This window comes from Rhincodon typus, chromosome 21 (genome assembly GCF_021869965.1).
Source record: "Rhincodon typus isolate 14 chromosome 21, sRhiTyp1.1, whole genome shotgun sequence".
Classification (NCBI taxonomy): Eukaryota; Metazoa; Chordata; class Chondrichthyes; order Orectolobiformes; family Rhincodontidae; genus Rhincodon; species Rhincodon typus.
Window position 1 is genome coordinate 25,070,013 of NC_063352.1, and position 25,253 is coordinate 25,095,265.

Genomic DNA, 25,253 nt, shown 5'->3' on the forward strand with positions numbered 1-25,253 from the left:
ATTTCAATCAAGATGTTAAACACACGCCCCAGCTTCCCTTTCAGTTTGGCGTAAAATAACCTACACCATTTTCCAGGAATTTGTACATAACCAATGTCACTAAAGCAGGATAACTGATAATTTCTCTCATTGCTATTGTGAGACATTGCTGAGTATAAATTAATTGCCTGTTTTACCATAGTAGTAAATACAGTTTTGAAGTGGATTTCATTGGCTGCAAGGTATTTTTGAAAAATGAAGTTCTAAAAGGTTCTGTCTAAAAAATGTTTTTACTTTCTTACAATCCAATGTGTTTTAAACTAAGTAATAATTTCTCAAATTTTGTCCAATACGTTATAAAGTTAGAGAATTTATTATGCTGACAGTTAGGAACTGATACACAACTTCACCTTTACCTATCCCCAATCGACTGTCATAATTAAGCAGTGCATCATGCTAATATTGCTGTGTAAACATGAGAAGGAAGGAATTAGGTAAACATGGACTTTGTTACATTCACAATTTATGTTCAATTCTATACAGTGTTTTGCCATTAAACTCTCTGATCTTCATGTTTTAGACAGAGTTCCAGAATTAATATTTAAACAGATCTAACATCTTTATTTGACACAGTTGCAACATAAAAACTTATGAAAAACCTGTAGTTATGTCAAATATTTCTCCACTCTCAGCAAAAAGTCCCTTCCCAATGGCAATGTGGATGTACCTGCAGGATAAACCATAGCAGTTTGAAAGGTGACTCACCACAACTGGAGGACAATTGTAAATAGGCAATAAATATTATTAATATTAATAAATAAATATTAGCCAAACCAGATATACACATGCCTTGTTAGTGCTGGGAATAGGCTGACTTCCATTTCTGTTTTCTACCATCAATATCTCGGTGTCTCATGTCAGCAGTTAGCCACTTCAGAAATTACTACTTCAACTCTTCCCAAACAGCTGTTTTTAATTCTAAATTCAGGGCAAAATCCCTGCTGTTGCACTGGTGTGTCATCTCCATTTTGTATACTATTACTCCTCCTGGAGGAAGTCTGAACAGTCAAATTACAGGTAGTTCTGTTCACTGTTGGGACTGTTGTGGCAGACTACCTCCATTTAACTAGGATATGTACACTAAACTGATATATGAAGCAGTTTCACTTTTCACTGATGCTAGAGTGACAAATAATAGTGCAAGAGTCCTGCAGCCATCAGATCTTTACGGAGAGCTATACTCAATGGATAAACAAAGTGGGAATTGGGGATGGGTGTGAGAAGAGAAAGACAGATAGATAGATAGAAAGAAAGAAAGAAGAAAACAGCTTCCCAACCAAATAATTCTGATATATGATGGTTGCATGTATTATGGCCCAAGATTAGGAGTTAAACAAAAACTGCAATCAAATGAGATTCCGTGGCATCAGGTTGTATCTGTCCCTAAATTTCCACAATACTGCTTCTGTTGGGGCAAAGAGGAAGCTAATGCAGCATTGTTAAACAGTGTAGTTTCATTTGTTGGGGTTCCTCAAAGAACTTTAATCTCTCAGATTTGGGTAAGATGCAGTGATAGGCCATTGGAAAGCAAAATGCAGTTGTTAACTAATGGTAATACTCAGGCACCCTTTCTGAAACACCACAATCCAAGAATTAACACATTTTAAAACGAGAAGTACTGCACATGCCAAGGAGTAACTTGGATTATTTCCTATATTTTAAAGGCACTATATGAATGCAACCTGTTGTAAATAGAGTCTTTCACATATTATTCATTCCTTCAGTCTTCAAATACAATCTCAGTCATTCACCTTTTTCTCAAATATAAGTGATTCACAGAAATACAGTTTCAAAACTAAATGTTATTTATCTAAACTAAATTCTGATACATCTTGAAGAATTATTTGCCATTCCTTCCGTACCGGTTGAAAACCTGTTGGTTCCTATTCAGCTTTTAGGAGAAAAGCTGTACTTTGCTGGATCATATTCATTCCAAAGTCGTCCAAATTCTTCAACAAATGCCTTCACAATATCAGTGTTTTTAATTATGATTACATTTTCTTTATTCCCAAAAATGCCTTGGGCACTCCAGTTCAAAGATCCAGTTATGAGGATCAATCCATCAATTATAGCAAATTTGTGGTGCATATAGTTTGCATCCTGATCATGTCGGACTTCTATACCTGTTAATAAAAAGTGATATTAGACAGTCTTCACAGTTGAGCAAAACCAACCAGAAGAAAAATAATAGGTACCTTACACAAATGTGCATTGGCTTCATAAAATGGTTTTGTTGCGACACATTAGGTCTCACAAGTGTGAGACCACTGTAATTCATAATAATTTTCAGTTTCTCAACATGAGACTTATTTGCTAATCGTAATAGAATATATATTCAACAATGAACACATTAACAGACCAAAAACAAAGTTGCTAGAAAAGCTCAGCAGGTCTGGCAGCATCTGTGGAAGAGAAAACAGAGTTAATGTTTCGGGTCCGGTGACCCTTCCTCAGAACTGATGGTGGCTGGGAAAACGTCAGTTTATATGCAGAAAATAGGGAGGTGGGTGGGGTAAGGAGTAAACGATAGGATAGAGCCCGAAGAGAGAGAAAGACGGTTGGACAGACAAAGGAGTTGCTAACGATCAGGCTGGGAGGGTGAACAGTTGTTAATGGGGACTGTTAGTGACTAACAACAGGGGGTGTGTAGTGGCAGGCTATATGGTAACAAGGCCTGGTGTGTGGAGTGGGGGGCTGGGACATGGGAGAGTTTAGGCCCTAAAACTATTGAACTCAATATTGAGTCCGCAGGGCTGTAGGGTCCCCAAGCGGAAAGTGAGGTGTTGTTCCTCCAGCTTGCATTGGGCTTCACTGGAACACTGTAGCAAGCCGGAGACAGAGATGTTGGCCAGAGAGCAGGGTGGTGCATTAAAGTGGCAGGCAACAGGTAGTTCAGGGTCTTTTTGTGAGCAGAACATAGATGTTCTGCGAAGCGGTCGCCAAGTCTACGCTTCGTTTCCCCAATGTAGAGGAGACCACATTGTGAGCAGCGAATGCAGTAGACTAGATTCTTGGAAGTGCAGGTGATGTGTTGCTTCACCTGGAAGGTATATTTGGGCCCTTGGATAGTGGGGAGGGAAGAGGTAAATGGGCAGGTGTTGCACCTTCGCCAGTTACAGGGGAAGGTGCCTTATGGCTGTGGGGAGGTGTTGGGGGTGAAGGAAGCGTGGACCAGGGTGTCCCGGGGGGAATGGTCCCTGCGGAAGGCGGACAAGGGAAGGGAGGGGAATGTGTGTCTGGTGGTGGCATCTTGCTGGAGGTGGCGGAAATGGCGTCTGATGATCTTCTGGATGTGGATGCTGGTGGGATGGTAGGTGAGGATAAGGGGAACCATATCGCTGTTGCGGGAGGGAAGAGAAGGGGTGAAGGCAGAAGTGCGGGAGATGGGTCGGACCCGATTGAGGGCCCTGTCGACAACACAGCTGGGGAATTCTCGGTTGAAGAAGAATGTGGACATCTCGGAGGCTCCCTTGTCGAAGTTGGCCTCATCTGAACATATGCGACGGAGATGGAGGAACTGAGAAAATGGGATGGAGTCTTTACAGGAAGTGGGGTGTGAGGATGTATAGTCCAGGTAGGTGTGGGAGTCGGTGGGTTTGTAATGGATATTAGCGGCCAGTCTATCCCCAGATATGGAAACAGAAATGTTGTGGAAGGGAAGGGAGGAGTCAGAGATAGACCAGGTGAAAGTGAGGGCAGGGTGGAAATTGGAGGCGAAATTGATGAAGTTTTCCAATTCTAGACGAGAGAGGGAAGCAGCACCAATGATATCATTGATGTATCGGAGAAAGAATTGTGGGTGGGGGCCGAACTAGGACTGGAACAAGGAATGCTCCACGTACCCCACGAAGAGACAGGCATAACTAAGGCCCATGTGGGTACCCATGGCAACCCCTCTTACCTGAAGAAAATGACAGGAGTTGAAAGAGAAGTTGTTGAGGGTGAGGACAAGCTCAGCCAAGCGGAGGAGGGTGGTGGTGGGTGAGGATGGTTCAGATCTTTGCTCCAGGAAGAAGTGGAGAGCCCTAAGACCCTCCTGGTGGGGAATGGATGCGTAAAGGGATTGCACATCCATGGTAAAGAGGAGGTGGCTGGAGCCAGTAAACTGGAAGCTTTGAAACCAGCGTAAGGCGTCAGATGAATCATGGATGTATGTGGGTCGGGATTGGACCAGGGGGGAGAAGACTGAGTCAAGGTAGCAAGAGATGAGTTCTGTGGGGCATGAGCAGGCTGAAACAATGGGTCTACCTGGACAGTCCTGTTTGTGGATTTTTGGCAGGAGGTAGAAACGAGCTGTGCAGGGTTGGGGGACTATTAGCTTGGAAGCGGATGGGGGGAGATCACCGGATGAAATGAGATCCGTAACTGTAGTGGATACAATGGCCTGATGTGCCATGGTGGGTCATGGTCCAGTGGAAGGTAGGAGGAGGTATCTGAGAGCTGGCGCTCAGCCTCTGCAAGATAGACGTCAGTACGCCAGACAACAATAGCACCACCCTTATCGGCAGGCTTGATGACAAAGTTAGGGTTAGATCTGAGTGCACGGAGTGCAGTCAGTTCGGAGGGAGATAGGTTGGATTTGTTGAGAGGGGCAGTGAAATTGAGGCGACTGATGTCACGTCAACAGTTCTCAATGCAATGAGTGCAAGTAAAGGGCCAGAGGGAGGGGTCCAGGTGGAGGGAGAGTGTTGGAGTTGGGCAAAGGGGTCTGTGAGACAGGGAGAGGACTCTTGTCCAAAGAAATGAGCATGGAGGCGAAGACGGCAGAAGAACAGTTCGGTGTCATGTCATGCCCGAAATTCGTTAAGGTGGGGACGCAGAGGGATAAAGCTGAGGCCTTTGCTGAGTACAGAGCGTTCAGCATCGGAGAGCAGAAGGTTAGGAGGGATGGTGAATACCCGACAGGAGGTGGGGGGTTGGGGGAGGGGATATAGTCAGGGGGAAGGGGAGGAGAGGTAGGTTCCAGAAGGCCCTGGGTATTTTTGAGTTGGAGCATCTTGTGGGCCTTGATGCCTGAAAGGAAAAGAAAAAGTTTCTTGTTAGCACGATGAATGAGCCAGAGGATGAAGTGGAACTGCGGAGTGGTGCAGCCCTGAGCCAGTGTGTTGCAATGCTGTTGGAGAGAAAGGTTGAGAGTGTGCGTGTAACGCCGCATGGCACTGAGCGTGGATCTCAGGATGCGGCGAGAGCAGCTGTCTGTGGAACATTGAACATCACGGAGATATCGGTGATCCTGGAAGGATTCAAAACATGAGGGATGAAACGTCAGTTGGAATCCACGTGGGGTGAGTCTGAGCCGGAGGCAGTCACTGAGAAATGTCTCCTCTACATTGGGGAAACGAAGCGTAGACTTGGCGACCGCTTCACAGAACATCTACGTTCTGCTCGCAAAAATGACCCTGAACTACCTGTTGCCTGCCACTTTAATGCACCACCCTGCTCTCTGGCCAACATCTCTATCTCTGGCTTGCTACAGTGTTCCAGTGAAGCCCAACGCAAGCTGGAGCAACGACACCTCATGTTCCACTTGGGGACCCTACAGCCCTCCGGACTCAATATTAAGTTCAATAATTTTAGGGCCTAAACTCTCCCATGTCCCAGACCCCCATCCCACACACCAGGCCTTGTTACCACATAGCCTGCCACTACACACCCCCTGTTGTTAGTCACTATCATTCCCCATTAACAACTATTCACCCTTCCAGCCTGATCGTTAGCAACTCCTTTGTCTGTCCAGCTGTCTTTCTTCGGGTTCTATCCTATCATTTACTCCCTACCCCACCTACCCCCCTATTTTCTGCATATAAACTGACGTTTTCCCAGCCACCATCAGTTCTGAGTAAGGGTCACCGGACCTGAAACGTTAACTCTGTTTTCTCCTCCACAGATGCTGCCAGACCTGCTGAGCTTTTCCAGCAACTTTGTTTTCGTTCCTGATTTACAGCATCCGCAGTTCTTTTGGTTTTTACATTAACAGACCAACTACAAAAGTGCTGCTTCCACATTAATGCTCATGTCTACTGACCTGATTATGGCCTCAACTCTACATTCTTGCCTGCCCCCACAATCTTAAAATTTCTGACCTGTAAGGGATTTATCTAACATGGCTTTGAATACATCTGAAGATCCAAATCTCCACAGCTCCCTCGGGTTGAGAATTCCAAAGATTAACAACCTTCAAAAGAAGAAATTCTTCCACATGTCCATTTTAAATTGCACTTCCCTTTGAAATTTTCTCACCTTAGTCTGGGATTCCCCATGAAGAGAAAGATCCGCAGTGTCTACCATATCAAGACTGCCCAGAATCTTACATTTTTACAAAGTCCATCAGGTAGCAGAACGGAGTGCAGAATACAGTGTTACAGCCACAGAGAAGGTGCAAAGACAGAAAGGGACAGAGAGAGATCGACATTAACATTTGAGAGGTCTGTTCAAATGTCTGATAGCAGGGATGAAACTGTTCATCAATCTGTTTGCAAGTGTATTCAAACTTGTACATCTTCTGCCTGACAGAAGAGGGTAGAAGAAAGCATAACTAGGGTGGAAAGGGTCCTTAATCATGTTGGTTGCTTTCCTGAGGCAGCCGGAAGTGTAGATGGAGTCAATGCTTAGAAGGCTGGTTTGCACGACAGACTGGGCTGTGTTCACAACTCTCTTGTAGTTTCTTGCGGTCACAGCAGTTGCCATACCACACTGCGATACATCCAGATAGGATGCTTTCTATGGTGCATCTATAGAAGGTAAGAATCTTTGTGAATGTGCCAAATTTTCTGAGCCTTGTGAAGAAATAGAGGCAATGTTGTGCAAGCTCTACAACAGCAATAGCTGCTATGCAGCTCCAAACAAGAAGTCTCCTTAACACCCTTTAACAGTTAGTTGGCTGACCTGAAAATGACTGATTCATCCCAATTTTCCATTCCATTTTAGTCAGCCAATCCTCTTTCCATGCAAACAGATTACACCACGAGTACGTATTTTATATAGCAATCTTATGTAGCACATTATCAAATGCCTTCTGGAAATCTAATTACACACTTACTTAATCCCAATTATCTGCCCTGATTTATCCATAGATTTGAATTGCTTGTCTACATGTTCCATGATCAACCCTGATGAAATTAAGGATTAATTTCCTTGGGGCCTCCACTTCTTGACTACTAACGTTCTAAAGTCAGATTAGCTGATCACTCTCAGTCATTTCCTCACAGGGGTTTTTAAAAATTATTATTCATTCATGAGATATGTACTTTGCAGGCTGGCTAGCATCTACTGCTCACCCCTGGTTGTCCTTGAGAAGGGATGAGTTGCTATCTTGAACCACTGCAGCCCATTTGATATAGGTACATGCACAGTGCTGTTGGGGAAGGAAGGAATGGTGAAATATTTCCAAGTCAGGAAGGCGAGTGTCTGGGAGAGGAACTTGCAGGTCGTGGGAAAACCACCAACTATATTTGCAGCTTTTGTCGTTTTAGATGGCTGTGAACGTGAGTTTGGAAGGTGCTGTCTAAGACACCTGGTAAATTTATGCAGTGCATCTTTGATAGTACACGCTTACACTATTGTGCTTTGGTGGTGAAGGGAGTGAGTATTTGTGGATGCAGTGCCAGTCAAGCAGGCTGCTGTGTCCTGGATGGTGTCAAACTTCTTGAGTGTTGTTGGAGCTGCACTCTTCCAGGCAATTAGGGAGTACTTCATCACACCTCTGACATGTGCCTTGTAAATGGTGGACTGGCTATGGGGAGTAAGGAGGAGTGTTTCTTGCTGCAGGATTTCTAGCTGCGATCCTGTTTTTGAAGCCACAGTATTTATGGCTAAACCAGTTCAGTTTCTGGGCAATGGTAAACCCTAGGATGTTGACTGGAGGGTATTCAGGTTGGACAAAGGTCATTTGACTTGATATCACCGGATTTCATTGGGATGCAAGTCAATGTTGAGGACTTTCACGGCAACTCCCTCCCTCCCTCCCACATAGCAGTATGCTGCTAACGCTGCTGGACGGTGATGGTGTTACTGGTGACATTACAATGTATGATTCAGTGAGTCAGGCTTTTGCTCAGACAGCTCTTCTAATTTTGATACTAACTCCTAAATGTTAGCAAAGAGGGCTTTGGTAGGGATGACAGGGCTGAGTTTGCCATTGTCATTTTAGCTCAATACCAGATGTTCTGCCTGGTTTCATCCCTTTTTGAGTCTATTTTGTGGTTTGACAACTGAATGGCATGGTAGGCCATTTCAGATGGGCAGTTAAGAATCAACCATATTGCTATGGATCTGCAAACACATGTAGGCTAGACTAGGGAAAGATAGCAGTTTTCTTATACCAAATGATAAGAAGTTAACCACATTTTTTAAAAATAAAAATTGGCAATTGATTGTTCCATAGTCATCATTAGATTTTTAGATCCAGATTTTAAAATAAATCCTAATTCCACCATTTGCCATGTTGAGACTCAAATCCAGATCCCCAACTTTGTGGTCCAGCAACAGTACCATTACACCATCGTGTCCCACAGATATTGGTGAAAGAAGGGGTCATTGGAAGAAAAAGGATTGGTGGCTATATTAACAATGATCTCTCTTACTGGAGATGTTAGCTAAGAATGGGCTCAATCACCAGTGTTTTATCTCACTAATGGCAACAGGATGTCTTTGATGCACCCCTGTTCTATGCATTAGCTTGTCTGTCTGTCAGCAGCAAGGCAGAGGAACATGCAGGATAGGTGCATGTGTGTGACAACTGTATATGATGCTAACTGCTGTACTGACCATCTTCTAATCATTTCAAAGTTAAATGAATACATAAATCAATCTACCCTCAAGATGCAACCAGGGAACGAAGATCCAGAAGCTCATCAAGGCACAAACCAGCAGTCATGAAAGAAAATAGACTGTACAGGGAAGATTATTAGTCACTTCATTAAAGATAACCAAGCAATTATTAGATATATACACCATATCACTGTTCTTGTAAGTATCAGGATAATTTTTAATTGAGTCAATAGCTAAGCCACAAACTATTAGGGTACATTGCCTGTTCAGGGTTTCCCTCAATGACAAGTCATCACTTCAAGCACGTTACCCGAAATATCCACAAGGTTAAAGAAGTTCGAAGAGATAGACCACGATTAATTAAATCATAAACAAAAGCAAGTTGCATTCGAGGGAGGTGGATGGGAATGGTGGGAAGGACGAAGCCGGAGGGCGTCAAAGGTGAGTGGATGGCAAAGGCAGGGCAGGAGAGGGAAAGGGATGTGATGTAGCTCTGACCAACAAACGAAGAGCGTGTGTGGAGTTAGCAAAGGCAGAGTTGAGGATCTGATGAAGGTCTGATTCACTCACCAGCTCTCCTGAAGGCGCCGACCTGCGAGCCAGCTAGAGCCATGTAGTCCGAGTCGGTGATGACCCGTACCCGCACCCCGCGGCCGTGCACCGCCAGCACTGAGCTGCTCAACTCAACGCTGGAGATAGTGAACACGCAGACATCGAGGGAGCGGCGAGCACTGAGCAACAAACGGGTCAGGCAGCTCAGTGCACTCTCCCGGTGCGACAGGCCACAATTACAATGGCCGGGACTCGAAAGCAGCAGCGGACGCACGCACGTCACCGGCGCTGGGAAGAAAAGGACCTGCGACCGTCGCTCACGAAACCGCTTTAGGTAACGGATTAGATAGTAGAGTCCTTCAGCCGCTAGAGAAAGTCCAGCCGCTGCCAGAAAGCCTCGCCACCCTGATACAACCGTTAAAATCATGGCGCCTCGCTCATCGAACGGTCCGCACCGCGCGCCAAGTCTGCACGTGGTCACGTCAACGTGACTCTGAACGTCTTGATGTCATCAGGAGTCGAAGTGGTGAGAAATATGGAAGGTTCAGGTGAGAGCTTTCCACACGATAGAAAGTGGACTTTGGGTACGGTGTGAGAAAGTGATGGTTAGATGAAATGGCCATGCTAGATTGTCCATAGTAACCAGAGATGTGTAGGTTAGGCAGATTAGCCATGGGATATACAGCGTCACAGGGACGGGGAGGAGAATCTGGGTGGGATGCTCTTTGGAGGATCGATGGGCCGAATGGCCTGCTTCCACACCGATTCTGTGATTCTATGAGTTATGTATTTGGGTTTTAAAAAAACACATTTTAAGAATAGTGAGAGACTGGAAAACATTCTAAGGGATCTGGGTGGCCTTCTATTACAAATCATAGAGAGTCAAAATGCCGATGCAATAATTTAGGAAAGCAAACAGCATGTTAGTTTCTGTTATAAAGGGGTGTGGGGTATAAGTGTAAACAAGTCTTACTGCAATTGTATAAGATCTCAGTTTGTTTAATTAAGGAAGGACTTACTTGTCCTTAGGTAGTGTATAACATAATGGAAAATGAAAAATGTAAAAGCAGAATAATATTTAAATGGAGAACAACCGCAGAATGCTGTAGTACAGGGGGATTTAGGTGCCTTTTCTTTGATTTTGGGGATTCGTGATCAGTTGCCTCAAATAGGTAGTCAACAATTTGTAGCAATTCTCTAATGCTTGAGTTTGCTAAGAAGCAGTAATTTAGATATGATACATTAATTAAATAGACGAAGAAAGTATACAACCATCACAATTGGAGATGGTTCACTGATATCAGAAGACAAATAGACTGTTGGCACAGAATGTCTCAGTCTCATTACAGTTGTGAAGGCAGCATCCTGCTCTCTAGCCAAAATGTTAGGAAACTCTTCCCTGGGTCTTCCTCCTCCTTTTCTGATTCAACTTAATCTCGAAAAGAAGCTAAAAACCAAAAGAACTGCGGATGCTGTAAATCAGGAACAAAAACAAAGTTGCTGGAAAAGCGCAGCAAGTCTGGCAGCATCTGTGGAGGAGAAAACAGAGTTAACGTTTCGGGTTCGGTGACCCTTACTCAGAACTGATGGTGGCTGGGAAAACGTCAGTTTATATGCAGAAAATAGGGAGGTGGGTGGGGTAAGGAGTAAACGATAGGATAGAGCCCGAAGAGAGAGAGAGACAATTTGACAGAGAAAGGAGTTGCTAACGATCAGGCTGGAAGGGTGAATAGTTGTTAATGGGGACTGTTAGTGGCTAACAACAGAGGGTGTGTAGTGGCAGGCTATGTGGTAACAAGGCCTGGTGTGTGGGGTGGGGTCTGGGACATGGGAGAGTTTAGGCCCTAAAATTATTGAACTCAATATTGAGTCCGGAGGGCTGTAGGGTCCCCAAGTAGAAAATGAGGTGTTGTTCCTCCAGCTTGCGTTGAGCTTCACTGGAACACTGTAGCAAGCCGGAGACAGAGATGTTGGCCAGAGAGCAGGGTGGTGCATTGAAGTGGCAGGCAACAGGTAGTTCAGGGTCTTTTTTGCAAGCAGATAGATATTCTGTGAAGCAGTCGCCAAGTCTACGCTACGTTTCCCCAATGTAGAGGAGACCACATTGTAAGCAGCGAATGCAGTAGACGAGATTCTTGGAAGTGCAGGTGAAGTGTTGCTTCACCTGGAAGGTATAGTGGGGAGGAAGGAGGTAAGCGGATGGGGGGAGATCACCGGATGAAATGAGAAAAGAAGCTCCCAGATGAGGACTGCCCTTTGTCCCTGAGCACATGCTAATGTATGCTATTTCTAGGTCTTGGTAGTCTACAAACACTTTTGGCAAATGATCATGGGCGGCTATTCATGACATCTGATGATATTGTCCCCTTGCCTAACTCCATTTGAAAGTTAGTTTTTGTTCCTTCCAAGAACAAAAACTTATTTTCCAAAACACTGCATTTATAATAGGATAGTGTAGCAACCAATTAATCTTTTGTTTACCCTTGTAGAATGGGAGTTATCACTGTAACACAGTCAAGAGGTAACATGCTACAAAGGAAGTACAAAATATGGAATACTAAGACAGTACAATTTTAAAGTCTTATAGTTTTGAAAAAGATTTGTAGCTCCGGTTGTGGACGAGGTTGTAGATATGCTTGCCAAGCTGGTGGGTTTTGTTGCAAACGTTTCGTCACCAAGCCCCCAGTGAAGCATTGGTGTTCTGTCCCACTTGTTATTTATATGCTTCAGTTTGTTGGGGTGTTTGGTACAATTCCGGTTCTGTTTCTTTGTGATTTGTACACAGGGTCTAATTCAATGTGTTTGTTGATGGAGTTTTGGTTAGAATACCAGGCCTCAGGAATTCCCTGGCGTATCTCTGTTTGGTTCGTGCAATTATGGATGTGCTGTTCCAGTCGAATTCGTGTCCTTCTTTGTCCGTGTGTAGTGAGACGAGTGAGAATTTGTCATTATCTCTTGGTGGCTAGTTGGTGTTTGTGTATCCATATTGTCAAATTTACTGTTGCTCCTGTTTACACTGTCACTATCTGGACCTACTTAGTGGTCCTTATCAAAGAAGGTTTTTCCGTTTTAAAAAAAAGGTGTTTTATAATTGAATTTTCAGGTATTTGGACTATTACCTTACTCCATGTTACTGAAGTTTCATAGAAATATCAATGTTTTTGCTTGTTTAGGTGTTTCTTCACCCTATCCTCCTGCCCAACCTCCAATTTTATTTCATTTGTCATTGTTGTTTGTAGATTGAGGTTATGAATTTAGTGCACGAGTGAAAAGAAAAATTGTTTGCGAAGAACATGTACAATCAGGCACAACAATATATTTCTTATATACATAATTCCTCAGGGACTTACAACGGGATGCACAAATTGAATTCTTGTCTTATCTGTCTCTGCTTTAGAAAACAAGATGCAATGTAGTTGTATTCTGTTGCTGAATGTGGATATATTTGGATCCCTTTATATGGGATTATAAATCATTACAGCATGAAGTTTCATGCCGCTGTTGTTCCAAGTCACCCATGGTGACATCTCCCATATCAGAGTCCAGTGCAATTGACTTAGAAGTGCAATCACCATCAGTAAGCAAACATAAAGCCATTGTGCATCAGTGAACTCTTGCAATTGGCAAAAATCACCAATTTATCTGTTTCTGTAGGTCAGACGTGAAAATTGTTAGCCTTTTCATAAAGAGAATTCCTTGGGGATGAGCTAAACATTACAATGTAAGTAACGGTAGACAAACAGAAGGCTGGAAGAACACAGCAAGCCAGGCAGCATCTGGAGGAAAGGAGAAGTCAACGTTTCAGGTATTACCTGAAATAACCAAAACATTGGCTTCCCCTTTCCTCCAAATGCTGCCTGGCTTGCTGTGTTCTTCCAGCCTCCTGTTCATCTACCTTAGAATCCAGCAGTTTTTCTTGTCTCTAACAATGTGAGCAATCCCCCACATGAAAGAAAACACAACAGCCATACAATTGGGGGACCTAATTTCAAGCAATCTGTTACAGAAGCTACTACATAATTCAGTTTTGTGAAATTATTTATTGAGAACAAGTATAACAGCAAAAAGATTAAAATCACAGCAGCATTACAGGATATAAATTGTAGGAAGATACATGAACAAATCATGCACTGAAACACAGGATCACATTAGAATAACCAAAAACAGAGGATACCCCATGATACCATAGGAAAAAAAGTAAATGTTTCTACCAAGCAAGGTATAATTACATGTATTGGTGGAATGATGTAAAATGCGTACTCTATCCTGCCCTGTACCAGAGGCATTAATTACCTGACCTATTAATTTCAAAATCATACCTAGTAAACTAACCAAGCTGTGTGCATATTAAAAGCAATCACCTTCCTCTCAAGACCTGCTGATGACTTTTCCTTTTTTTGTATGAAGTGCTAGTAGTGGATAGTGTCAGAGTTCATGCCATTTTAGTGTGTTTGACTTTCTATCTCCATTTCTAGAGATTGTTACAAACATTCAAGTTTTATATAAATAAAACATGCTGGCCAAAGCTACAGCTATGTAGTGTTAACAGAAAAAGAAAACACTTGAAATAATAAACCACCAGACATAATCTCAACATGTCACATACTTTATGGTCAGTTAAGTATCTATAGAAATGTTGTCATTTTCGCAATATTGGAAATAACATAGCTAATTTGATCACGGCAAGATCCCTCAAACAGCAATATGATAATTACTGGATATTCCATTTATGTGATAATTGAAGGATAAATATTGATCAGAACACCAGAAAGAACTGCTTTGCCGTTCTCTGAAATTGTGTCATGTGTATTTTAAATATTATGTAGTTTAATGTTTCATGGAAAAAAAATGATGCCTCAAACAGCCTCCGTACAGCACTTGAGTGTCAGGCTGGATTATATGTGGAACAAAAACAGAAGTTGTTTGGAAAAGCTCAGCAGGTCTGGTGGCATCTGTGAAGAAAAATCAGAGTTAACATTTCGGGTCCGCTGCCAGACCCGCTGAACTATTCCCGCAACTTCTGCTTTTGTTCCCGATTTACAGCATCCGCAGTTCTTTCGGTTTTTATGGATCATATGTCCTTTGAAATGGGTCTTGAATCCACACCTTCCTGACTAAGGCGAGAATGCCAACACTGAGCCATACTGAAACCAGATGTGACTAGTGACTCTAGTTACTTCTACATTGAAAATGGGCAGAGGTAATGTTTTTGTTCACATTTGTCATAAATAAATGATATATCTCGAAAACAAATAGATGGATTTCAGTGAAATTTTGTCCACAGACAAAGTATGCCTCAAGAAAGAACTTATTTTTGGCAATGATGCAGATTCAGAACCTACAATTTTTTAAAAGTATCATTTAACACTGAAATAGTGCGATTTGATCTTTTCAACCATGCTATGGCTTGGTTAGTTTTGAAACGTTGTGAATTTATCTCAGCTGGTATGGTGGAATTTCTCATCTGTCAAAATGCAAACACAGCTTTGTGTGTGTTTTAGCATGATGGATTAATCTGAAGCTTTCTTGTGAGATGAAAGCTCTTACTAAAATCAGTTTTGTAGTTACAGTGCTGCAACCAGTTGGGAAAAGCCTCAGGAAAAGCTGTGTAATTATAATAAGTTTGAGTTAACACAGGATGCCAGAAGTGTGCAGTCTATATATCTGCTTTACTTACACTGTTGGTGTGAGGAACTGATCTGAAATTATGCTGCATTGTTAGAAGAAGGTGCTCCCACTGGCTCATTGTTAACAGAGGATGTTTAAATGGAGATATGAATTTTGATTCTGGTATTAATAAGATTTAACTGTTGTGTTAGAAAGAGTGTAAAACAGAAAACCAAATGGTTCCTCACTGTGAAATTAGATCATTTCAAATATAGTCCATCCAGAGTCAGTCATTCTTATGTATCACTGGTTGCATTGCACAGAAGGACAGGTTTCACTCCATCATGTTCTTTGGCAGAGTTATCCAAATTAGTTCCACTCCTCCATCGTTTCCCCATTGCCCTGCAATTTTCTTCCCTCCTCACTAAAACTTCCACCCAGGTAGCAACAAGTTTATATGTTAACTAGGAGAAAAACTATCACTGCTAATCCTTGACCAGAATGGAGTTTGAAAAAAAAAGTTCATTATTTAGTTGAAGTGGTAAAAAGAAAACCTGGGAGATATACCAGCTGCTGGGTATGCAATTAGTGGTGATTTAATTAATGGTCTATTCATTTTCTCTGACTATTTAAAAGCAAAGCTAATTTAGAACTTCAAAATAAATTACTTTCATATCGGAGCAGGCCTAAGGAAGTAGCCAAGGCTGATCTGGGAGACCAGCACATCTGGTCTGTTCCATCTTTGGGCTAGGCTGAGAGAAATTGAACTCTGACAAGAGCTGGGTATTGTTCAAATGCTAGCGTTGACATTTATTCTTTAGAAAATTTTCATGCAATGCAGTAGTACTTATGCACAAAGGTAATCTGAAATAACTCCACGAAGGCCAATATCTCGTTACCAAGTTGCACATGTAAATAAATGGTAACTTGGTAACGGGACATCAGCCTTCGTGGAGTTACTTCATAATCTATTGGCAATATCCAGAATTAAATTTTCAACAATTGCCATCTGCATACAAGATGGCCATTTGGCTCGTAGTACCTGAGCTACCCAATTGATTCCACTTCCTTGCTCTTTCCCCTAAACTTTTCCAAATTTCTTTATCGAAGTATTAATCGACTTTATTTTTAAAAGTTATTATTTAATATGTTTCCACCACTTTCAGTGCATTCTAGATCATAACTATTTTCGCTACTTAAAAAAAAATTCCCTTGTTTCATCTTTTTATTGTCTACTTGACAGTTCATCCTTTCTGCTCTTTGCACCCCAAGTGATTTTTGCGGGCGAGAGCTTTTAAAGCAATTTAAAAAGTGACAAGTAGTGTGAACTGAAACTACAACTTTACAAGTTGTGGTTTGGAATTTGGGAGAGCTGTAGAAGAGTCAAAACAACAAATGTATCCACCAACATCTTACAAAGTGGCATAAGTATTCAGTGCAAATGGCAAATACCAGTTCTACAAGGTCACTTATGTATATTTGAAAGAAACAGTGTCTCTTAGAGCCTGGACTCTTGACTTGCTTGTTTTAATCTAAACTTTGTCTACGTTCCTGAAAGAAGAATCCCTTATATTGTTCATCCTTTGCATCTCTTGCAGATGATCCCTCTCTGATAACAGCTACTGAGCTACACTAATATTCTAGAAAACAGCTCAATTCATTTCATTTTGTAATTTAGCCTCAGTTTAAGGAGTAGTCCTTCTTAGACCATATACCCTATTCATCATTATTTAATATACAATTATTAAATAAAAATATAAATAAGCAACCCATTATCAAATAGCGATTTAAACCACACAAAAGCAGCAAATAGAGAACACAATTAATATCAACAGATCTTACTATAAACTTGCTAAAATAAATCAACATAGATGATTAAATTATTACAATCCATTGTGTCAAATGGAATGGAGAAATTGACAAGTGAAAATTAAACATTTAAAAAAAAACTAAATCAAAAGAGATCTCATATCTTGGTAAATCCCCTGCAAACCAATCAACTCCCCTGTTATGTAGTAATTAACAGCGCATGTCCTTGTCCATTGCTAACATATCCTCAGAAAGGATTACAACAAACATGTCTCTGGACAACAAAGATTTACCTATTAATTTTGAATTCTCTGAGCAGCATTTCCACTATTTGCAAGTACCTTAGCTAGCGTGAGTTGCTTGCTTCTGCAATTCTGAAGTCACCTGCTGAGTTTGCAGCAGTGGTTAATCATAATGATACCTGGTAATGCTTTTTTGCCACATGGTTTGCAGGTGGGAATGGATAGAAAGAAAGAGTGAGGCAGAGGTATATAACTTGCTCGAGTTGTAAACATTTCAGTTCTGCAGTGTGCACACAATCAAATCCAGAACCGGTAAAAGCAAGAAGCCACTCATCATCAACAGCTCAGATTCTTTCCAAACTTGAAATAAAATGCAATGAAGTAGGACACTGTTCCTGTGCTTTGTTGCGTTTTGATCCTGGATCTCTTGTTAAAATATGTCATTCTGGATATAGTTTAGATGGATGGTTTCCAGTTTTTCCACCAATGGCTGTGCATTCCTGAATTGGTTTCTTGTTGATTTTCTAATTTTGTTTTGGCACAGCCATTAGTGCCATAATTTCCTTATAGTCCTTCACAAGTTCTCTAAGCGGGTCCATGTACAGGTTCACATTCACTTCCATCCATTCCTCCACAGTGTCGGGAAAGTAAATATTTTCCATCTGTGCACGAAAGTTTCCCAAGTACTCTTCCCACTGTTTGTGAACTCTGAACACATTTTATAGTTGAATTAACCATATTGCATAATTAAAAACTGTTCTACAAGCACAAGCAGACTCTGTATTAATACAGACTTGGCTAGTAAACTGAGTGTTATCAGATTATAGTGATAAATTATGATTCAATAGACTGCACTAGTACACTTGATACTGATGAATCCTCAAAAAAGTACAAAAGCTGTGCCAGCAATGAGTCAATAACCCTTACAACACCACAAATTTCTATCACACTAATCGAAATATACTGACAAACTCCAAGATAGCATAAGACTGCACTTAGAAAATAAATTGAATGGTTACAACACAGAAGGAGGCCATTTGACCCCTCATGTCTGTGCCAGCTGTCTACAGGAGCAATTCATTTAGCTTCACTGTCCCATCTTTTCCCTGTAACACTGGAAATTTTTGTCTCCAGGTAATCATCCAAATCTCTTGAAAGCCAAGATTCAATCTGCCACCATTGACTCCACTCTAAGACTGTGCATTCTAAATCCAAGGACTCACTGCATAACAAGGTGTTTCCTCACAATGCCATTTCTTCTTTGCCTATCACCCTAAATTGATATGTGTTAATTCTTGCTGCTTCTACCAATGGAAACTGTTTCCCCCATCTACTTTGTGCAGCCACCTTATGATTTTCAATAACCCTGTCAAATCTGCTCTTAATCTTGTCCTATAGAAGGACAACAGCCCAACAGACTACAAAGGTATATAGATTGCTCAAATATTTGGGAAAAGATTTGGTCAATGGAGTATAATCGGGCAAAGCGTGAACTTGTCCTCTTTGGCCAGAAGAATCAAAAAGTAGCATATTTTCATATAGAGAGAAAATGTAGTAGAGAGGGATCTGGTGTTCTGGTACGTGAATCACAGAAGGTTAGGATACAGCATCAGCAAATGATTAGGAAGACAAATAGAATGTTGTTTATTGCAAAGAGCACAGAACATAAAAGCAGGGATGTTTTGCTGAAGCTATACAGGCGAGACCACATCTGGAGTACTGTGTACAATTTTGGTCTTCTTATTTAAAAGTGTATTAGAAATACTTAGATCATTCATGCAACTGATAGCTGGAATGGATTGGGGGGTTATCTTCTGAGGAAAGGTGAGAGAAAGGCTGGGCCTGTATCCATTGGAGCTTAGATGAATAAGAGGTGATCTTAATATGTACAAGATTCTGACAGGACTTGGCAAGGTAGATGCTGAATGGATATTTTCCTTGTGGGCTAAACTAGAACTAGGGGACAAAGATTAAAAGTTACAGGTCTTTCATTTAAGATGGAGATAAGCATTTTTTTTCTTCCAAGTCATGAGCATTTGGTATTTTCTTACCAACAGAGACAGTACGATTAAATATTTTCAAAGTGGAGGTAGATAAATTCTTCATTAAGAAGAGAAGAAAAACTGGATCGACTGGACTTGTACTGACTAGAATTTAGAAGAATGAGGGGGGATATAGAAACATATAAAATCCTGATGGGACTGGACAGGCTAGATGTGGGAAGAATGTTCCCGGTGTTGGGGAAGCGCAGAACTAGGGGTCACAGTCTAAGAATAAGGGGTAAGCCATTAAGATTTGAGATAAGGAAGAATTTCTTCACTCAAGAGTTGTGCACCTCTAGAATTCCCTATCACAGAAAGCTGTTGGAGCCAGTTCATTAGATATATTCAAGAGGGAGCTGGACGCAGCTAAAGTGATCAAGCAATGTGGAGAGAAAGCGGGAGTGGGATACTGAGATTGCATGATCAGCCATGATTATATTGAACGGTGATACAGACTCGAAGGGCTGAATGGCTTACTCCTGCACCCGTTTTCTATGTTTCTACGTAAGAAACTTGATGGTAATTGAGGATAAACAGGAATGTGAAGTTGAGACGACCATGAGATCAGCCAACAACTGAAAGGCTCAAATTTCATGTAATTCATAACCCAGCATACTCAACTCCCTCTATGCCTCAATTCTGCAATCTCTCTCCACTTAGATTACATGCTGCTTTTGTATTCTTCTTGCCAAAAAGTGGACAACTTCACATTTTCCTAAATCATACTCCATCTGCCAAATATATGCCCACTCACCTAACATCTCTATATCCCTTTGCAGAATCCACATAGCTGCTTCATAATTTACGTTCCTACCTATCTTAGTGTAATAAGCAATTTAGAAACCATATACTGGTTATTTCATCCAAATCATTTACAGGCAATCTCCAGTTGCAAACAGATTCCAATCTTCCATCAGTTTTCAAGTCGATTTGTATGCAGATTGGAACACAAGAGGACAATATAAAATAACCACTTGTAAGTACAGTAAAAATTTGTACATCAGTTCTTTAAAATGAATATTAGTATACCCCTGTGTGGGATCTTATTTTTAAGTATGAGCATTTGTAAACTGGGGACCACCTGTATATAAACCATGAATAGTTGAGGGCCCAGCACGGATCTGTATGGCAGGCCACTAATAATAGCTTGCTAACCCAAAAGTAGCCTATTTATGCCTATTCTACATTTTCTATTGACTGACTAATCCCCTTTTCACACTATTATCTTACCCCATATACGATCAGCTCTTATATTGCACAGTAAATTCAGTTCCTGTTCATACACATATCAAGCCAATCGTTCTTGCATTAACACAGATTGCCCTAGCAAACAGAAGACAGTCTTTTAATCGATAGTTTTCCTTGGCACAGACAACTGTTAGTTATTGCTCCCTAGTTCTAGTTAAAAAGATGTCTGACTTTTAAGACAGGGATGAGGAGAATTATTTTCTCTGAAGGTTGGTAGTTTGTGGAATTTCCTTTCTCAGAAAACAGTGAAGGCTGAATCATTGAATTTATCAAGGCTGAGTTAGATTTTGGATAGACAAAGGAGTCAAAAGTTATTAGGGGCAGACATGAAAGTGGAGTTAAGACGTCAACCAGATTAGCCATGATCTTACTGAATGATGGAGGAAGCTCGAAAGACCAAATGGCCAATTCCTGCTCCCAAGTCAAATGTTCCTACGTGCTTTGTGTAAAAGAGATTATTCCATTATGACCTGCTAGGGAATATAAGGCCAATGGTTCCTCACTCATCATTGATAGGGAGCTGGTAATTATTTTATACAAACCTAAACCACAAAGTTAGATGTCCATCAAAAATGGAATTCAAAGCATGCCTTAGGGAAACAAAATGATAACATTTGATAACAGCTCCATCCATAGAACTGAGAAAATAGAAATTATTTTATTAGAATAATTAATATGGTCAGACAAAAACAAACAAAAAACAGTCTAAATTTTTTGTTAGAAACAAAGAAAAGGGAGTACACCAGTTAACCCCTCAGGACTGTTCCTCCATTTAGTTAGATTATCAATCATCATCTCAACTCCTTTTTCCTGCCTTTCCTAAATTATTCCTTGATATCCTTGTCTAACAACTGATCTTGGTCTCGAATGCTCCAAATTGGCACTCAGTGCCACAGCTGTTTTGAGTCAGTGTCCCAAATTTGGTTGAAAAAAATGTTTCCTGATTTCATCTTCTGAACCGTCCTGTTCAAATTTTAAGACTACGTGCTATTGTTAATATTACCAGAGGAAGCAGTTTCCTTTTCAAATTGTGGCATGGTGGTTCAGTGGTGCCTCACAGCAGCAGAGACTCAGGTTCAATTCCACCCTTGGACAACTGTGTGGAGTTTGCTCATTCTCCCCGTGTCTGCATGGGTTTCCTCCAGGTGCTCCAGTTTCCACCCACAGTCCAAAGATGTGCAGGTTAGGTGGACTGGCCATGCTAAATTGCCCACAGTGTCCAGGGATGTGCAGGCTAGGTGGATTAGCCATAAGAAATGCAGAGTTACAGGGACAGGGTTGGAGTGTGGGTATGGGTGGGATGCTGTTTGGAGGGATGGTGTAGACTTGTTGGTGTGAATGGCCTGCTCCTACACTGTAGGAATTCTTTGATCCTTCTACGAACAGCATCTTTCTGCGGTTTAGTGATGTAACTTTTTGCTCTAAAGTTTAATACAGTTCATATTCACTAGCTATAGGTGATAAGTAATCCAACCATCTGGAATACCAGCCCAGTAAAATAACCACCAAGGTTAATATTCCTTGGCCTGAAGAACTGTCTAATTCCAGGAGACATCAGGACAACCCGAGGATCAAGGAAGTTATCAATCTCAAGTTGAACTCACCTGTGTAATTCACTGCCAAAATGCTCCATGTTGCGAGGATTTGCAAAGTGGTGTTTCCTGTTGTAGCAATTGAACCAGCCTTTGATTTCACTGTTTAAATGGAGTATACATTCATTATAAATACATTGTCAGCCTTTGTGGAAGATAGAGTCGCAGTATAACACGGGAGATTAGGACAATCTAATTACTGGCATCTGGGTAAATTTTGACCTCTCTTTCACAGAGTGGATTGATAGTTGCACAATAACGTGGGCGTGATAGAGGATCATCAAAACACCTCCACAATTACTGCATTCCATGTAGACATTATTGCCTAGGAGTACGGAAGTTAAATTTTGTGAATAAGAGACACGAAGCTTCTCATTTTGTATTCATCTTGACTGATTACTTTAGTATTACTGAACAAAAGAGACATTTTATCATAAGCTTTTTGTCTTGCATTCATTAGAACAATTAATGATAACTTACCATTAACTTCCAAACTTTGTTTAAATTTTAAACCAGGCAGGTTGACACTGATTGCCCTGAGAAATTAACCAATCAGTGTCAACCTGCCTGGTTTAAAATTTAAACAAAGTTTGGAAGTTAATTTTTAGTAACCATTAACTGATGCATTGTCAATGACAATGCCTCTACTAATCAAAAAGGTCCATATGCCAACCAGTCAGCACTCTTGTCATACATGTTATAAATGTTTTTTACCTCTTAAATTGGTATTCTTGCTATTTGTTCTGATGAGGGCAAGACAAAAAGCTTTAACAAAATTTGTTTTCTTTCAGCAATACTCAAAGTTCTGTACTACTGAACAATTAAAATTTTAAAGTTAGTTTTCTTGTGCTTCAGTCCTGATAAATGCAAAAATAAAAGGCTTTCATTTTATGTCTCTCCTTAGCAATACATTATAGAAAGAGACAGAGATGGCACAAAGGGAGGCAAATAAAGGACAGAAGTGCAAGTACAAATTCAAAACCATAGAACATTGTGATCAATAGGTAATAAGCGTCAAACTTTTTAAATCAATGTAAGGGCTTGTTGCAGTAGGGAAATTCAGCATATAATGAGGCAAATTAGGATGATTCATTTCACTTGAGAGTTATTTAAAAGTAGAGTTGGAACAAAATATGTAGAAATAATTATTTCTGTTGATTAAAGGAGCTAGACTTAAGATAAAGTACTAGATGACATAGGGAACGCAGTATTTCATAAAATAGCAAAGTTGAGAGGTTGTCAATGATCAAAGACTGTATCATTTAGGTGGGTGGTTCAAGGGATAAGCAACAGTACAAACATATGGGATTAGAACTACTGTTCTATTGGAGGTTAAATTCTAGCACAATATATGTTACCACAGGATCTAATGAAACTGAGCTAATCAGTGTTTGAGCAAACCGCATGGATGTTAGAGGCAAAATTGTAAAGTTAGAGTAAAATGAAAGAGCAAGAAGTTTGGATTAATAAGAGCTTCCACAATCACAATAGACTAGTTAACTCCCATAATGAAATTTCTCTGCATCCGTACATCTCACCTGTTATTTTCTATAACAGAAATTACTTCAGATTTCAGATTTTGAGTAATCCAATGAACCATTTGATAAATCTCAGCTCCTGCAAATGTGCCTTCACCTTCACTATAAAAGGAATGTAGTTGTCATGGAGTTAAAAACAGCTGAGCAATTCAAAGTGTTTCAACAGCATTCTAAAAACAATAACGGTAAACAATAATACAACCATAGTGCTGCTCTCTCATTAGAGAGATGGCTGGTAATGTGTAACCTGAGGTTCACCATGCCTCAGGCGAGAGGAAAAAGTTTGAGATGAGAGTCCTTCATGATAATTGCAGCTTGTGTGGGAATTGAACACACTTTTGGCATCACTGTGCATTGCAAACTAGCCATCCAGCCAACTGAGCTAATGACCCCCTGCTAAGGTATACTTTGGATGTTTCATTACATTACTAAATTTCATAATTACAAGTTTAGCAAGTTATTTGTACTATTTGGTAATGGAACAGTGTATATTCCAAAATGCAAGAGTAAATTGGAATAAATTATCAGAAGTCTTTTGAATATCTGATTAAAATGATATTTAAGCTTCAATTGAGATCTGTGCTAGCAACCCAGAAAGCAAAGTGGTTCATATTTGTCAAGGTTGACAACCAGGAAGACTCACTGGCCTTAGGGATTTCTAACAAGACTTTTTAAACATTCATTCACCAGGTGAGGGCTAGGCCAGCATTTATTGCCCATCCCCAATTTTCCAGAGGGTAGTTAAGAGTGGGTCTGAATCACATAGGCCAGACCAGGTAAGGCAGTTTCCTTCCCTGAAGAACATTAATGAACCAGATGGGTTTTTACAACAATTGACAATGATTTCACGGTCATTATTAGACTCTTAATTCCAGATTTTTATTGAATTCAGATTCCAACATCTGCCATGGCAGGATTTGAACCTGGGTCACTGGATTAACAACCCAGTGACAATACCAACAGGCCGTTGCCTCCCTTGAGTGATAGTGACATTGTTATTGATATTAATCATTTATTGATTTTATATCATGATGTGAGTATCACTGTCTCAACCAGTATTTATTGCTGATCCCTAGCTGCCTTTGAAATTCCAAATCTAATAGTATTTTTATTGGAGATTTCATTTTAAGTTTTCTACCATCTGCCATGGTGGGATTCAAATCCAGGTCCATCAAACTTTACCTGGGTTTGGATTACTAGTCCAGAGACAAAAACACTATGCCATCATCTCCTCACAGGGAATGATTTGTACATGATGGGAGAATTTTGATGTTGTTCTTGAGATGAGGAACCAATGCTTTTGACAATAGACAATCTAGTTAAGCAGGTCTTGTGGGATAGAATGCAGTCAGTGGAGCTCAGGATCACCTGGAGCAAGCACAGGATCTTGGGTGAATGGCAGTTGATCCTGAGGGCATGGATGAGAGTTTTAGTCATAACAGGATGAAGTAGGAGTGGAGACGGAAGACAGAAATAAGCCAGTGGTAATGCTTGGATATGGGACTCGGTCATTTATCAATGTTGAGCGCAGTATATAAATACTAGTTTTCTTTGAATTTGAAATTGAGAGCAGGATTAAGCATAACGTCTATTGTTGGACTGTACTGGAGGTGACCACCCAATAGTGAAGGGGATCAAATTTTTTTTTGCTTTGGCAAAAATGGAAATCAGTATTGTCAGTGTTGACACACAGTTCTGATTCATCCAGGATGCAAACAATTGTCTTCCATGTGCCAACTTAAATTGCCACATACCCTCCATTGCATAAGGTCACTAGCTTCTGTGTAGTTGCTTTGTGATTTTCAGAGCCCACCT

The 25,253-nt window shown here is 40.9% G+C and overlaps 2 protein-coding genes across 3 annotated transcripts in view; both read right to left on the reverse strand.

The window, feature by feature from the left end:
* Positions 1–400: 400 nt before the first annotated feature.
* Positions 401–9,846, reverse strand: pld6 (phospholipase D family, member 6). Of its 2 annotated transcripts, XM_048609649.1 has the most exons (3): positions 9,379–9,846; positions 1,902–2,162; positions 401–706 (listed from the first exon to the last, which is right to left on the reverse strand). In XM_048609649.1, the coding sequence occupies exons 1-2, from the start codon at positions 9,785–9,787 to the stop codon at positions 1,927–1,929; spliced, it is 645 nt and encodes a 214-aa protein (XP_048465606.1). In that variant the 5' UTR covers positions 9,788–9,846; the 3' UTR covers positions 401–706; positions 1,902–1,926. The 2 variants fall into 2 exon arrangements, with proteins under 2 accessions (XP_048465606.1, XP_048465605.1); XM_048609648.1 differs by lacking the exon at positions 401–706 and having other exon boundaries at positions 1,675–2,162.
* Positions 9,847–13,380: 3,534 nt separating this feature from the next.
* Positions 13,381–25,253, reverse strand: part of zgc:113333 (beta-N-acetylhexosaminidase) — a 46,063-nt gene continuing 34,190 nt past the window's right edge. Inside the window, exons 12-14 of the mRNA XM_048609501.1 lie at positions 23,439–23,540; positions 21,913–22,002; positions 13,381–17,726 (exon numbers count right to left, since the gene is read on the reverse strand). Of these exons, the coding sequence (XP_048465458.1) occupies positions 17,543–17,726; positions 21,913–22,002; positions 23,439–23,540 (376 nt within the window). The 3' untranslated portion in view covers positions 13,381–17,542. The remainder of the gene's footprint in view (positions 17,727–21,912; positions 22,003–23,438; positions 23,541–25,253) is intronic.

What these genes read in the sequence shown, in the direction of transcription:
- pld6 (XM_048609649.1), bottom strand. Translation starts at nt 9,787, where the DNA reads ATGATTTTAACGGTTGTATCAGGGTGGCGAGGCTTTCTGGCAGCGGCT. An exon ending in CGGCGCCTTCAGGAGAGCTG is followed by an intron (nt 2,163 to 9,378) that starts GTGAGTGAATCA and finishes TTTTATTAACAG; the next exon opens with GTATAGAAGTCCGACATGAT.